Below are 15,287 nucleotides of genomic sequence, written 5' to 3'. Positions count from 1 at the left end.
TTGCAATTGGGAGATATTGTCTGTTTGTTTTACTCTCATAGCCTAGGTGAACTTCAGCCTTAATATGTATCCTAGGATGACCCTGAACATCTGGGTCATCTTAACATCTGTCTCCTAAATGATGGGGTTACAGAAGTGTTTCACCACACCCAATTCAGGTGGTGATGAAAATTCAACCAATGTACTCACTCATGTCATGTAAAAATTTCTAAGAATTCCACCGCATTAACCATATCCCAAGACAACAAAACATATACATTCTATGTAGACTGTCTTCATAAGCCTTACTTTTAAATCTGGATTTCTGCCATCCTTTTCTAGTTTGTGTCCCATTGCTACTTTTTTCTTGTTCTCTATTTAACTAACCTCTCACTCCCATAATTATTAGGTCTCAGGCTTCTCTGATTGATTGTTTTATCCAGTTTATCTTTTGTTTCTAAGGTAGTTTGTAATACATAAAGAACATTATTGAATACTAGCTGAGAGGCCAAAATCATTTGACAGCGTGAGAGCATGCAGTATCCTGTCTTCTACATAAAATAAAGTGAAATATTCCTATTAGGACTTGGAATGCTAAGTTAAATGTCACTGTCAATTACCACAGTTTTGCCTTATTTTAGAGATTCAGTTTATATTTCCATGTGACATTTTTATCAGCAGTCATATAAGAAAGAGAACTGGAATCTTTAGCTCATTTGATTATCTGGGCATTTATTCTTGTATTTACAAGTTTTTGAGGATTACTCAGCATATAAGCAATGCTAGGTAAAATTTCTGCTTGTTTCACCATGTTTTATTTGTTTGGGGACTCAGTAATGCTCTCTTGAGGAATGCCTCATTAGTAGAATAAATGGTTGAAAATGGACCTCAGAATTCTGTATCATTCTATACTCTGCCATGACAAGAAACAATGTGTAGCAGGGAAGAACAACTCCTAAAACATCTTAGAAGATGATCCTATAAGATTCAAAAACCCTCCCCATTACTCAAAGTTATTATAGTCTCAGAAAACAACGTTCAGACCTGGGAGAATTTCTGTTGTTTGTTAACCTGTTACTGTAGTACTTAGCTGAGGTGGCCAAAGATCATCAAGGCACAATCGCTGATATGTAAATATTATTACTATGCCAGAAGACCCTGAATTCGTGCATTAGATATGTCACTCTTTCATGTGACAGTCAAATCCAAAGGTGAAAGCCAGAAACTTGACTTTTATTGTTTATTGGCTATTACAAATTATTCATTCATTCATTCATTCATTCATTCATTCATTCATTCATTATTTACTCAGTTATTCATTTTTTGTGTGTGTTCTCATGTGAGAGAAAGACATACTGGGGGGGGAGAAGAGAAAGAAGAAGAGGGGGAGGGAAGGAAGAAATGGGAGAGGAGAGAGGGCAGACAGAGGGAGAGAAACAAAGACAGAGAAAGACAAAATTGGGGTGGATAAAACATACCAATGTGCAGAGAATGGACCAAATTTTGGAGGCTGTTCTCTCTTTCCACCTTTATATGTGTTTTACCTTCCATGACAGGAATACTAAATACCTACTGGTGATAACAAGAAATAAGTATAGGAAGACAAACTAGGATGGCATTACAGTATATGAAAGCCAAAAATTCTTTGTGTTGGAACATTTTACATGTGTATGAATTTTTCTACACTCTGCTGTATTAGTGCATACATTTGCATTAGATGATGGTGAATAGAAACAACATAATACTTGTTAATTAAATACTTCTTGTAATTCTGGTGTTAATTATATATTAGTGTCTTTCATTTTGAGATTATCATATAAACATCATTTAGACTTTCCTTTTCTGAACTCCAAACCTTCTGTCATTACCAAATATTGTCTTTAAATATCATGTCCCTATTTTCATGGTTATTACATTCTTACATATGTATATGTATGTATATGTATATTAATATACATATAAATTCTCAAATGCAACCTGCTCAATCTATATATTGTGACTTGAATGTGTGATTTCTGGACTGACCTATTTGGCATTGGATAAACAATTTAAAATGCCCTTCCAGGGAAGAATAATTTTTGCAGCTCTCAGCATTCCTTAGTCAACTGTAGTTCCCTTATTGGGTTTTCCTCATTAACACCAGTATCTCTATTGGCACCATTCTGATTGAACTCATTTTTTTTATTAAATGTGTTGTATATTGGTAATTATAATTAAATTCAAAAGATTTCTGATTACCTGAGTTATAAGGCCACCAGTTTGTTTTTGAATGCGAGGGGATAGAATTGCAGCAGAGATATGAGGTTAAAGGAAATAGAGACAATATGTTTTGAAAATGAAAGTGATCTCCAGAATAGGAGTGGTTATGTTAGCAGCAGAAACAGTTCACTCAAAATGCACATTGCTAGGTTGTGTTATTGTGCTTTCTTATAGATCAGTTAAGTAGCACCAGACTCACCCATGTCACAGTATCATGCTCTTTATTTGGGCATGCTGCACTTGTTGTATAAAGTTCCATATTGGGCAGACATTCCACTCTTTTTCTGCCAAATAATCTCTTTGATACATTAATCTTGATGTCGGAAGCAATGCACACACACTGATTGCTTAATTCCAATTCCTGGTTTTCTCATACAACGCTGCCCTGAGGTTATATCACCACAGTTGTTTGGGACTTCTCACATCAAGCATTCATAAAGAGAATAAATCAGTCTTACCCGCAAGTTAATCTGATAATGATATATGTTCAATTAAGACTATTTCCATGTGGCTTAACGACTGAAATTGACTAACGAGCACAGAGTTTAAAGCCTGGACACGATGCATAAACTTCCTCAACTACTAACTTAATACCATAGGAAAAAAGAATATAAGAAATTCTCTCTCTCTCTCTCTCTCTCTCTCTCTCTCTCTCTCTCTCTCTCTCTCTGTGTGTGTGTGTGTGTGTATGAGTGTGATAATTTTATACTTTCTTTCTCTCCAAACTTATACTTTAGTAAGCATACCAGCTAGAACATTATATCATCTACAGATATGTGTTCTTTGATTTCTTCATAAGTTTTTCCTGTAGAGTTCTATTAACTTCTGATACAAAAAAGGGATTATGAGAGAGAGATTCAATCAAAACAATTACATGCAATCTATATAGACTATATTTCTGAGTACACACAGATGTCTCCTTACATCCATTATGACTCCTGCTCTTCAAATATTTATTTAAAACAAAACTATTGCTTGCTGTTCTGAATCTTTCCATTTATTAATCCCATATAAGCAGATTCTCATTTGCCACAATATGTATAAAGATCATTATTAGAATGAACAATTAGAGACAGGGAAATCAACTTCCTTTTTAAAAATAGTGACTGGAACTATTGAGTTTCATCTCATTGGCCTTGCTTTATATCCGTACTATTAGTCTCACATGATCATTATGAATTCCTTTCTTTCATCTTACATATATTTATTATTTTTTCTTCTGTACATTTGTATGTGACTTGTAAGTTAATATTCACCATATGAAGGCAGATGCCTGCAGAGTTCAGAGAATATCAGATACCCATAAAGTCATTTGTGGGATATGGGTATGGTAAGAAGAAAATCAAGGTCCTCTACAAGAGCAACAAACTCTTAAACCCTGAGCCTTGCAGCATGCTTGTTTGATTATCCTTATCCCCTTCCTCTGTGTCCAATCATCCCTGTCTTTCTCTCTCTTTGTTTTATAGATAGAGTCTAACTGTGTGAACTTGGCTGTCCTGGAACTCTCCATATTCACCAGCCTCACCTTGAACTCGCAGAGAACCCCCTGGCTCTTACTCCCAAATGCTTGGATTAAAGGTCTTCTACAATGCTCAGAACATTTTTTCTTAACTTATGTTTGCAGCATAGTATCTTGACAAATTGTAATAACCCACAGCTTGAGCTAGGAACAAAAGCTTAATTTGAAATTTCAAAAATTAAATGTCTGAGACTAATATTCACAACACAAGTCTTATGAGGATATGTCTAAAACTTGAAAGATTAAATAACTGAAATACAGAGTTGCTTCAGAGGAAGGGGATAAAAGTAATCAGAAGGCAGAAAAACAGATTAACTCCTTTTACTGTCTATCTGTAAAATATTTACTACTTATGGTATTTACAGATTATTTTAATAATCTGAAAAACTAATTTAATTACAATTTGTTCATTTTATGAAATAACTTAGTATAAATTCCCTGACATATATTCCTGAAATATTATTTGTTTCTCTAATTTATGGCATGTCTTAAGTTATGTGTATGTATGTATGCATATATGTATGTATATGTGTATGAATTCATTTATTTATTTTTATATGTTGATTTTGAGACTGGGTGTCACTACGTGATGCTGGTTGAGCAGGAATTAACTCTTTAGACACAATAGCATCATGCTCAAAGATATTCAACAGTGACTCCTTTTAGAGTCCCTATAGTGCTGGGATTAAATACTTGTGCTGCTAGACTCAGTCAATTGTAAACTTGTGGTTAAGATAGTTTGTACAACTCTCTCTCACACACAAGGCTCTAAATCCTTAAGAAGTGACACAGGTATATTAATATGAGAAGTGGCAGCCTGTGCTGTCATATAGTTATACTTAAGAAATATTCTTAATGTGAACCATGATTTACTTAATAAATAGTATCCTGGATGTGCAATGATGAATCTAGAAAATAGAAGTTAGACTTCAGACTAGATTGAATGAGCAAAATCTGAATATATATTGTTGGTCTGTGTATGTGGCAATTTTTGTTCACTGATGTAAAATACCCTTAATTTACCCACTGCCTTCAGAAAGAAAAGTACATGAGAAAAGAAGACATTTTATCATGAACAAGAAAATAATTTAAAATTTGAACTTTGATATAACTCTCTGGTTTCCCAGCCATTTTTTAGAATTGTTTTATCTGATCCTGGAAGAATGAGGTTTGATTTCTTAGATTACATTTCCTGGTGCAGAATGTAGTTGGGTTACTGGGGAATGCCATTGTTCTTGCAGACTGTGCCTCCATGTTCTATACTAGGCAAGAATCAAGGCCTACTCATCTCATCCCAACATGGCTATAGGAAATTTCTTTATTATTCTTTTCAAGGGGATTGCAAACAGTATATATATATGGGGAATAACACACATTCTGGGAAGCCATTGGTTTAAAGTTGCTGTATATATGTATAGAGTAGGTCAGGGCCTATCACTTTGCACTACTTGCCTCTTGAGTAATTTTCAGGCAGTATCTATCAGTTCAAGAGTGGGTGGGTGTGTGGGTGTCAAGAGCCAAGCTTCGAAGATTAGTATCTCTTGCTTTCTGTGTTGGATATCTAGCCTTCTGATAAATACCTTTGGTCCTTTATATATTGAATGCTTTCAGCATAAACAGAATTCAACAAAGATGTGGGATAATAGGCACTACTCTTCTCAAGTGTCAAGTACATCTGAAGGCAGACACAGAGTACTGATAACTTTCTCAGATTCTATACTGATAGAACTCATTGTTTGTACCAGTATCTACATGGTTCTTCTTCTCTACAGACACCAGTGGAGGGTGAGGCTCTTTGACTCATTCAGTATTTCCCAAAGACCTCCCTCTGAGGCTAAAGCTACACAAAGCATCCTGCTTCTAACAAGCATCTTCATTTTGTTTTATTTTACCAAATCCATCCTGATATTTAATGATGATGCTATTTTTGTATCATACTACTGGATGCAATTTGCTACTACATTTCTGACAATGTGCTATCCCATCCTCAGCTCTTTGATACTGGCACTTGAAGATCATCAAGTACCCACTTTTAGTTAATGATCTGAAAAAAAGATTTCAACAATTCACAGTGGTATCAATTAATTTTCCAAGGGTGTTTGTATGTATATAACATGAAAGATCAATGCAAGTGTAATAATTACAGAATTGTTTATGTGATATTTATTGAGTGTTATGGAGGATTTCAGTCTCACTTAGGATGCTAAATGTGAAAACTGTGAAAATTGTGGTCTTTATTAGCATCATTCATCTATTTTGTGGTGTAATGTTTCCTTAAAGTAGTGTATAGAAGCTTAGAGCCTATTCTGGGTACAAAGAAATTTAGCAAATCACGAGTTATTATGTAGCAGCATCTATATGCACAGCCCAGGCAGCTCTCAAACTCTCATAAATTAGCTTTCCTTAGCTTTCCAAGAACACATAGTATAGGGTCTCACATGGCATAAAAATCATGTAGGGTTGATCATGATTCTTTTAGTCATCACTTCCAAGCACTCTGTCCTGACAGAACTCTTCCACAAAACTATCCTTCCAGTACTTTTTTGTTTCCATTTTTAAAGAAGCTTGATTATACAGATTATGTAGACCTGTAAAATTATATGTAACTAAAACTGACAGTGGTCTCATGAAACTCCTGTCTTGGTCACTAAAAGACCTTCATATTAGAGTTCTTATTTTACAAACCTGCATAACTGCAGTAACTCTATATAATAGGTTATTTGTGTATGTTAATGTGAGTCAGGTGCAATTGCAATGCCAGAGAATAAAATACAGAAGCACATGTTAGCTCAGAGTTTAAACAGCATGCACAAGATCTGTACAAGCTCAATGAAGACAAAATACAAGCATGACACAGGAAATGTTGGAACAAAGACTTATCTCTCTAAATACCTCTTTGCATTTGGTGACTATTGTGAAAAAATAGGTTTGGTTTGATTCAATACTGTACCATTTGGTATATTGATCACATTATTTAAGGGCCCTATAAATGCACAAGAGGATTTAGTCAAAGCAGAAAGAACACAAAAAATGAGAAAGATCCAGAGAAAGAGACAGAGACAGACAGACAGACACACACACACACACACACACACACACACACACACAGAGAGAGAGAGAGAGAGAGAGAGAGAGAGAGAGAGAGAGAGAGAGAGAGAGAGAGAGATAGCATGAGATTTGGGATGAGGTTCTAGGAAAAATTAGTCAAGAGGTTGAATATGCTTAAAATCATTGCCTAAAAATTTTTAAATTAATACAATTTGCTTTTAAATACAAAGGAACAACTGAAGGTGAAAAAATACTCCTGTGAATCTATAGAAGATAGTGACCTGAGGCAAGAAATCTCAGAGTATCAAAATATTCAATATAATGAATATTCGTGCCTGCCACATCCTCTAATATCTGACCTGGGGCCTTCCTTTTAGACATGCTCTATTCATTAGACGTGTAGTATATTTTGAATAATGATAACAAATTTATAATTTTTACTGTGCACATGAGGAAGCCAGCACTGAGCATTCAAATTAAATACTAGACTTTATCTCCTAAACTGAAATTCCAACAAAAGTCTGTTTCTTATCCTGCTTTGCAGTTCTGTTAATGTACATGGGCCTTGTCACCCAAGCAATAGTCTAAGATGATGAGGAGAAGAATATAAATATATATCAAATTACAAATCATACTGTGAGAAATTAATATTTATTATCTCATTAGTAATCTTATACCCACTGCATGGTGAAATGAAACATGGCTACATATGATTAGATACATATTTTTAAAAAGTTATTAAAATCATTTCAGATTTTATAATAGGATCTTACTGTATAATGTTGTCCTATGTTGTATAGAGATTTCTATGTAGTTGAAACAAGTTTTAAATGTATAACAAACCTTAAATATATGCTAACCAAATGCTATGATTGCATGTGTATATCAACTTGCTAGATTTTTTTTCTCTTCTTCCTCATCTACTTTATCTCTACTTCTCCATACTCTTTTGTTTATTTATTTGCTTGTTTGCATGTTGCTAATGACAGGGTTGCATGTAGAAAAGACTGCCTTCAATCCTGCCAAAGACTAAAATATTGATCTTCCCACCTCTAGTATTCTAGTTCTTGGATTATTTTCCTGTATTCCTTGCACATTTTAGGCACTATTGAGAATAAAACACAGGGCTGAACTTGTGCACAGCGAGCACTCTTCAAATGGAGATATTAATGTAGTTCTTTGTATCCTTATTTTTTTTAAATCATCTACTTCTACTGAATAATCAAAAACCTACATTTATGTCTCATTTTACAGGTGAACTTCTGTATTTTTCATGCAGTAATCCCAACTTCAGAATTTTCAGATTACAGATATGGCCTATTACACTGGCTTATGCTATGCAGAATCATTGTAGCTAGGAAGGGAAGTACATCAACAGCCTGCTGCAACTCATTTCATAATCTGTTCTACCCCCAGTCTTCTGAGTACAACCTTGCAAATATCAGCCCACCTCTAGGAAATCTCTCACTTGTGCTTTCTAAAATCCTTGGACCTTGTTCTGGACAGCTCTAAGTCTATTATTCTTGAATGAATGGCCTTCTTCTAATGGTTTCAGCACAAAATTTAAAACATCTCAAATAGAAAATAAACAAGGAATTAACAATGTAGTCACAAAAATATTTATAGTGACATCAAAATTAAATCATTATTACCTCTCAAAAAATACTTGCAGAATGGGAAGGATCCTTCTAGAAACTCAGAACTGACACCTTAATACTTTCTTCTACCTCTTTGGTAGGAATCATAAAGTCAACCCTATGGATATCAGTGAGGAAAAGAACTGGTTTTCCAAAAACTTTTTCCGCATGTGTAAGGATAGAAAGATGAAGTATTTAAATAATAATCAAAACTAATTGGGATCCTAGAGGAGAGGTTCTAAGGAAATATAAACTGTGTTAAACAGTGAGTTTCTGAGATGGAAATTAGATGCATAGGAACAAGAGACAGGGAACCAAATGTAAAGAGCTAATAAAGACATAAGGGGTAAAACATAAACCACTCTAACATTTATGGCCTAAACAAATCCCACAATACGCCAACCATTTTCCAATTCAACTTTTTATAGATTTGTGAAAGTTATACTTTAAAAACTTCCCATGGCAAGGAAGATCATGCAAGTTAGTGTACATCAAACTTAGAATGATCTATTCCAATAAAAATAAATAGAAGGCAGCATCATTTTGTATCGAGAATTGCCCAGGTTGCAAGAAAACTCAAATTGCAAGAGAATCCATAGAGCTTAATTAATGAACAGAGTTGTGAAGTACTTTGAAGTCTGATTGTTCTTTTATTGGCAGGTGAGAATGTGTGTATCCACTATAGCCCAACACACTTCTTCCTGAGGCAGAGGCAGGCTTTGTTATTTGGGGCAAAATAGACTATTATTGCAATTGGGGGACCTGTGGAAATGCTCAGAGGAAGACATGAGTAAGTTAGAGTTTGTAAAATGAAGTAAAGAGGTAAAGACTTCAAGAAAGCTTCTGTTCTAGGTAGTCTATTGAACAATTTAGGCAACACAAGGGGAAATGGCTTGGACTTCTGAGTGAGTAAAGACAAATGTTAAGTCATCTCCCCGGTCCTGTTACTAAACTTTTAGTAAGCCAAACTACCTACAGAGGCCTTTGTAAACAATAAAACCTGTCAGTAGCAATCTAGACTATGTTGTTCAATAGTTCAGTAATATTGGGAAAGTCATATAAATTGAAATAGGTACTTTCTCTAAAAGTGAGATAGTAAATATTTCATGTCAGAATGCTGTAAATTCACCATCTCAGCTTAATAATATCTATACAAGGATATATAACTAAGGGTGTTGTGCTGTGACAACACATCTTCATTTAAGAATGTAGTATGTGAATTATAAATCATTGTATAAATCACAACTTTTTTGCTCAGTTTTGTTCAGCCAGTAAAATAAAAAATAAAAATAATTTTGCATGTATAAGCCCTATAAAATGTGTGGATTAATTGATGATTGCATATTATCAATCAGTTCACTTGTTACTTCATATTCATATTTGTTACAATTCTTGTTTGTTTGAAAATAAAAACAAAAACTGATAAAGAACCTGCAGAAAGGATTTCACTACAATAAATGATGCCTACATATTAGAGATAGAAACCTTTCCTTTTCTAATATATATATACATATATAAAATAATATATATTTATAAAATATATATTATATAAAATATATATTTAAATTTTGTATGTTAGGTGTTTTTTTTTCTGTTCATATGTTGTGGTGGTCTGAATATATGTGGCCCAGAGCATGGCATTTTGAGGAGCTGTGGCCTGTTGGAGTAAATATGTCCCTGATGGAGAAAATGTGTCACTGTGGGGGTTGGCTTTGAGATCATATTATCAAGCTTTGTCCAGTACAGAAGAAAGTCTTCTCCTGGCTGCCTTCAGAGAAACATATAAAACTTTCAGCTCCTTCTCCAGCACCATGTCTGTCTGAATACTGCCATGTATTCAGCCATGATGATAATAGACTGAACCTCTGAAGCTACAGGCCAGCTTCAATTAAATATTGTCCCTTATAAGAGTTCCCTTGGTCATAGTATCTCTTCACAAAATTGAAACCCTAGTTAAGATATATGCCAATGTGCCAGATGTATGCCTGTTCCCCAAGCAATCCAGAAGAAGATGGCAGATCCCATGGAATTTGTATTACAGATAGCTTTAGTCACTATTTTGTTATGAGTATTGAACCTGGATCTGCACAAAAGCAGTAAGGACACTTACCTCTCTCCTATATCTCTAACCAATAAAAATGTTCTTGTCTCCTATCTGACTATCTTCTTATATGTATAACATCACAGATTAAGTTGCTGTCAACCTCTCTCTAATCTCCTTTTCCATCTCAACTTCCTTTGGATCTCCAGGAAAAGCCTTGGATCAAATGTTTCTTCAATCCTGTCTTTAGCACTGCTGCTCATTGCTTTCTCATACCCACTATTCTATGTTATGGCTTAAGTTTACGTTTTCTTCTTATCAATATGGTGTCCCTAATTACAGTAGGTCAAGATGTAACTACTCAGAAGTAGTACTTTTAAAGTAATAATTAAAGCAAAATTGGACTCTAAAGGTAGGGTCACAATGAAATATAGGTTGTATCCTTTAACTCATAGGGGATATGAGGTGTAGACAGAGGGAGAAGATACTTATATATGACAGTTAAAATATTGTAGGTGAAGATACCATTTTCATCTTGGGCATCTAGTATCCAGAACTTCAAGAAGATAAATTGCTATGTTAGTTTATTTTTATATTTTTATGTAAAAATTTAAAAATTAATCTACTTGGCTTTTCTCCAGAGATGCCTACCTCCATTAGGACCATAAATCAGTGAGTTACCAGAGTGTTAGAAAGAATGACCATGTATTGCATATTTAGTTGAGAAGTATTGTATGACTCTTTACTTAGGTATGGGTAACACAAATATTTACTTAGTCACAGACAGTGAATTAAGGACAAACCAAAATAATAAACATTTAAAAATGTAAATTAGTGAACCAAAGAGTTTGCTGGGGTTATATATAAAAGAATTCATAATAGATCACCCTTAGGAGTAGAGAAAATTCAAAGACATTTCCTCTGGATAAAACATTGATTTGGTTAGTACTGAGTACCAGTTATACAAGTGTGAAAGATGAAGTTTAAGTGTGGTAGAGGAAGAACTCAGAGGCAAAAACAGCTTGAATTAAAATAGATTCTCTATCACTCTTTAAATAACTTTCTCTAGGTTTGACAAGTACTCAAAACCTTAGTTTATTCGTACAATAAAAAACGTATAATCTTGTAGACTGACTAGCATATAAATATAAATATCTGTGTAGATTACATAATGAATGCAAATTAAAGAGAGGCTCCAGAACTCTATCAAAGCTCATTAGATCACACTGTAGCCCACATAATACTAAATATACAGTAATGCTCACTCTTAGTATAGAAAGCAATGAGAACTTCACTTCAATATGGAATAGGGGAAAACATTCTCTTGAAGGTAGAAATGGTATCCATGCCTCACTGACTTCCTGCCTTTGTAGACCCACAATGACCTACACTGTTTGGTGTCAGGCTAATGGGAAGCTCAGAAGTGGGAGAACACAGCCTAAGATGGGAACCCGAGCTCTGGTGATAAATGAGGCATGCTGAGGCTGAGGATTCAGAGGTTACTAAATGCCTGGGTGTCCAGTGTGGTGGAGTCATGGATGAGCCTGGGGCTGAAAGGAGGGGGAACACCAGCTTAGTTCATCATTGAGTGTCAGCAATGCAGATGAGCCTTCTGTGGGGAACTTAGGTAGCCCAATATGATGAAGGCTTCTGCCACAGTGGTTTGTAATGAGAGACACAGTCCTTGGTTCCAAATAGTTGATTGTTCATTGTGGTGAACAGGAGCATAGGACTTACTCAAGATGTATGAGAGATTTTGCAGGAAGGAATGACCAGGAAAGGATGCCTGTTGGCTGAAACCTCATTGGCATAGAGATCTCTGTGCTATATGACTAGTGGTTACAGTCTTCCCATTAGGGGGCATGTCATATAATGCAAGACAGGAAGGAAAGGACAGGTAGGGAGTAAATGAAATCCCCAAACATCCTCATGTCTGAGGGTATCAGGATTTCTGAACCTACTTGACCTTCTCAGTTTTTGTCTAGTGACACAATTCCACTTGCTCCAGAATACAATCTAAAATATATGCTGAGACTATATGCTAGAGAGAAAGGTGAACATATTGTTAAGTGTTTTTGCATTGTTTCATGGAGAGAATTAGCTTTAAACCTAACATGAGCTTGACAAGAAGTTAGAAGTGAGATTATTTGCATTTCTTTGATAATTGTTGCTTGAAATTCTTTTTGTCATGAGGCATTCTTGAAGACACATTTGAGCTCTTCCATATCAATACCTAAATGTTACAAAATTTTATTGTTGCCATACACAAGATTATTGTAAGGTCTGAGTCCACTGTAATATAAAATTATTTTTATTCCTGCCCAGAAATAGTATATGATTTTACATCCTAAAACAGATCTCTGACTCTGGGCTCTTGTAAAGCCCTTGCTGTGAAAAATGAAGACCTGAAAAAGTAGAGATGCTTTGTGGTCATCTTATTGGGGAGGCTTTAATGTAGATACCTGCCTGCATATTGGCTGGTCATCTAGCCTCCTGAGTAAGTTACAGCCAGTGAGAGGATTCTCTCCTATAATTTAAATTGTTTGACACATGGAAAATCCTAGGTGAGTTTATAATGAACTGTTGAAAGACAAGGGCACAAACATGAACATGTATTATTACAAACACAGAGACACACATATAAATATGAGCAAAGGAAGTATGCTGCATTATGATTTGGGCAATGGTGACATAAATCATACCATAGTAAATGTTTTATATACCTCATAATCAGGAAAAAAGCTCTTTGAAAATCACAATGTGGAAAGTAACAGAAGAATTGGATTGAGCAAAATTAAAAAAGATTTTATGGTGTTCGCTGAGCAGTGACTTCTTGTGATAGGGTGGGCCTGGAAGGATAATTGACTTAAATGGGAAACCAACAGACAAAGGAAAATGCCAAAGCAGTGGTAACAATAGTACAGTTAAAATTTAAGAGACATCATCTACAATATTTTTTAACACAATCCAATATTCCCCCTAACTAGTTCTTATGCTTTTCTGGAAAATTAACCTCACCCTAAACATTCTGTATCACTCAGCTGAATTATTTTTTATGAGAGCAAATGACTGATGATAAGCAATGAAAAATGGTCAAACATTCACACCCCAATATTCTCCTCTTCATAGTAAATACTTCCTTCCCCTGCTTATCCTCAGTTCAATATCCATATGAGGTCAGAGGAGCTTATAATTCATTTCATAATCAGTCTGAGGAGTAATAATGCTCTTTGATAATGTATAGAAATAAGCTTGACATAAAGGACATTCAACAGATAATCATTTTTCATAGATTGCCCTCAGAATAGGTTCTCTGTTATGAAAGGTGATGTGTGGTGATTTGAGTAAATGTGATGTAAGATAGAACCACATCTGATAAACAGTCATTGTTGAAATGTTGCAGGTGCTGACAAAATGGAAGCCAACTTCTCCATCCCTCAGAATGGCTCAGAAGTGGTGTTTTATGACCCTACCAGTTACAGAGTTATATGGATCTTCTTAGTTGTGGTACTTTCTATAACCTTTGTTCTTGGCGTACTAGGTAATGGGCTTGTGATTTACGTGGCTGGGTTCCGGATGGCACACACTGTGACGACAATCTGTTATCTGAACCTGGCTTTGGCTGACTTCTCGTACATGTCAAGTCTACCATTTCAGATCATCTCAACTGTCATGAATGGAGAATGGCTTTTTGGTTGGTTCCTTTGCAAATTTGTTCACATAATTATAAACATAAACCTTTTTCTAAGTATCTTCCTGATTACTTTCATTGCTATGGACCGCTGTATTTGTGTCCTGCACCCAGTATGGGCTCAGAATCATCGAACTGTGAATCTGGCAAGGAAAGTGATTGTTGGAACTTGGACACTTGTTCTGCTGCTTATATTTCCACATTTGATGTTCCTGACTACAGTGAGAGATGAAAGAGGGAAAGTGCACTGTATATCTAATTTTGAATCCTGGGCTGCCACCACCGAGGAGCAGGTAAAGATGTCCATGACAGTAAGTTTAATTTCTGCAGCCACCTGTTTCATTATCGGCTTCAGCATTCCCATGATATTCATTGTCATCTGTTATGGACTCATGGCTGCCAAGATAGGCAGAAGAGGCTTTGTGAATTCCAGTCGTCCCTTACGTGTCCTCACTGCTGTAGCACTTTCTTTCTTTGTCTGTTGGTTCCCTTTTCAAGTGATTTTTCTTTTAGTCAATATTGGGAACACAGAGACACTGAATAATATTCACATGTGGGTGAACCCAGCCAGCACTCTTGCCTCCTTAAATAGTTGCCTCAATCCAATACTCTATGTTTTCCTTGGTCAGCAATTCAGAGAGAGACTGATCCATTCCCTATCAGCTAGTCTGGAGAGGGCCCTGAGGGAAGATTCAGCCCTGAACAGTGACAAAGTCAGAAACTTGTCTTTACAGACTGAAGACTCTGAGCCATAGGAAATGACAGGAGTGATGCCATGGAAATATTTTCTGTGCCACCCTACTCTCCCTTTCTGTCTCATCCCACTTTGCATAAGATTTTTGACTTTTTATCTAGAAGTCTAGAAGAAATACTTCTTTGTCCTCTGATTTGGAAGAAAAAAAATGAAAACAAATACCACTTTTGTTTTGGAAGTTCTTCAACTAAGTCCAGAGTGTGGGCTATTACTAAGGTGGCATAACAGTACAAGACACAAAATGAGATTACAGTTATTACATCAGTTGAGGTGGCAAAACTTCCCTAGTATGCGAGGGACCAATCCTTATGCAGAGGATTTCAACAAGCTATCTGACTCCCATAACATTGTTTACAATG

General features: G+C 35.5%; 1 protein-coding gene across 1 annotated transcript; it reads left to right on the top strand.

Annotated features, from left to right (window-relative positions):
* Positions 1-13,897: 13,897 nt before the first annotated feature.
* Positions 13,898-14,929, top strand: LOC127673770 (formyl peptide receptor-related sequence 7-like). Its single transcript, XM_052169532.1, has one exon. The coding sequence runs from the start codon at positions 13,898-13,900 to the stop codon at positions 14,927-14,929; it is 1,032 nt and encodes a 343-aa protein (XP_052025492.1).
* The last annotated feature ends 358 nt before the right edge of the window (positions 14,930-15,287 follow it).

This window comes from Apodemus sylvaticus, chromosome 23 (genome assembly GCF_947179515.1).
Source record: "Apodemus sylvaticus chromosome 23, mApoSyl1.1, whole genome shotgun sequence".
Classification (NCBI taxonomy): domain Eukaryota; kingdom Metazoa; phylum Chordata; class Mammalia; order Rodentia; family Muridae; genus Apodemus; species Apodemus sylvaticus.
The sequence above is the reverse complement of the archived record's forward strand: the minus strand, read 5'-3'. Positions and strand labels throughout refer to the sequence as shown.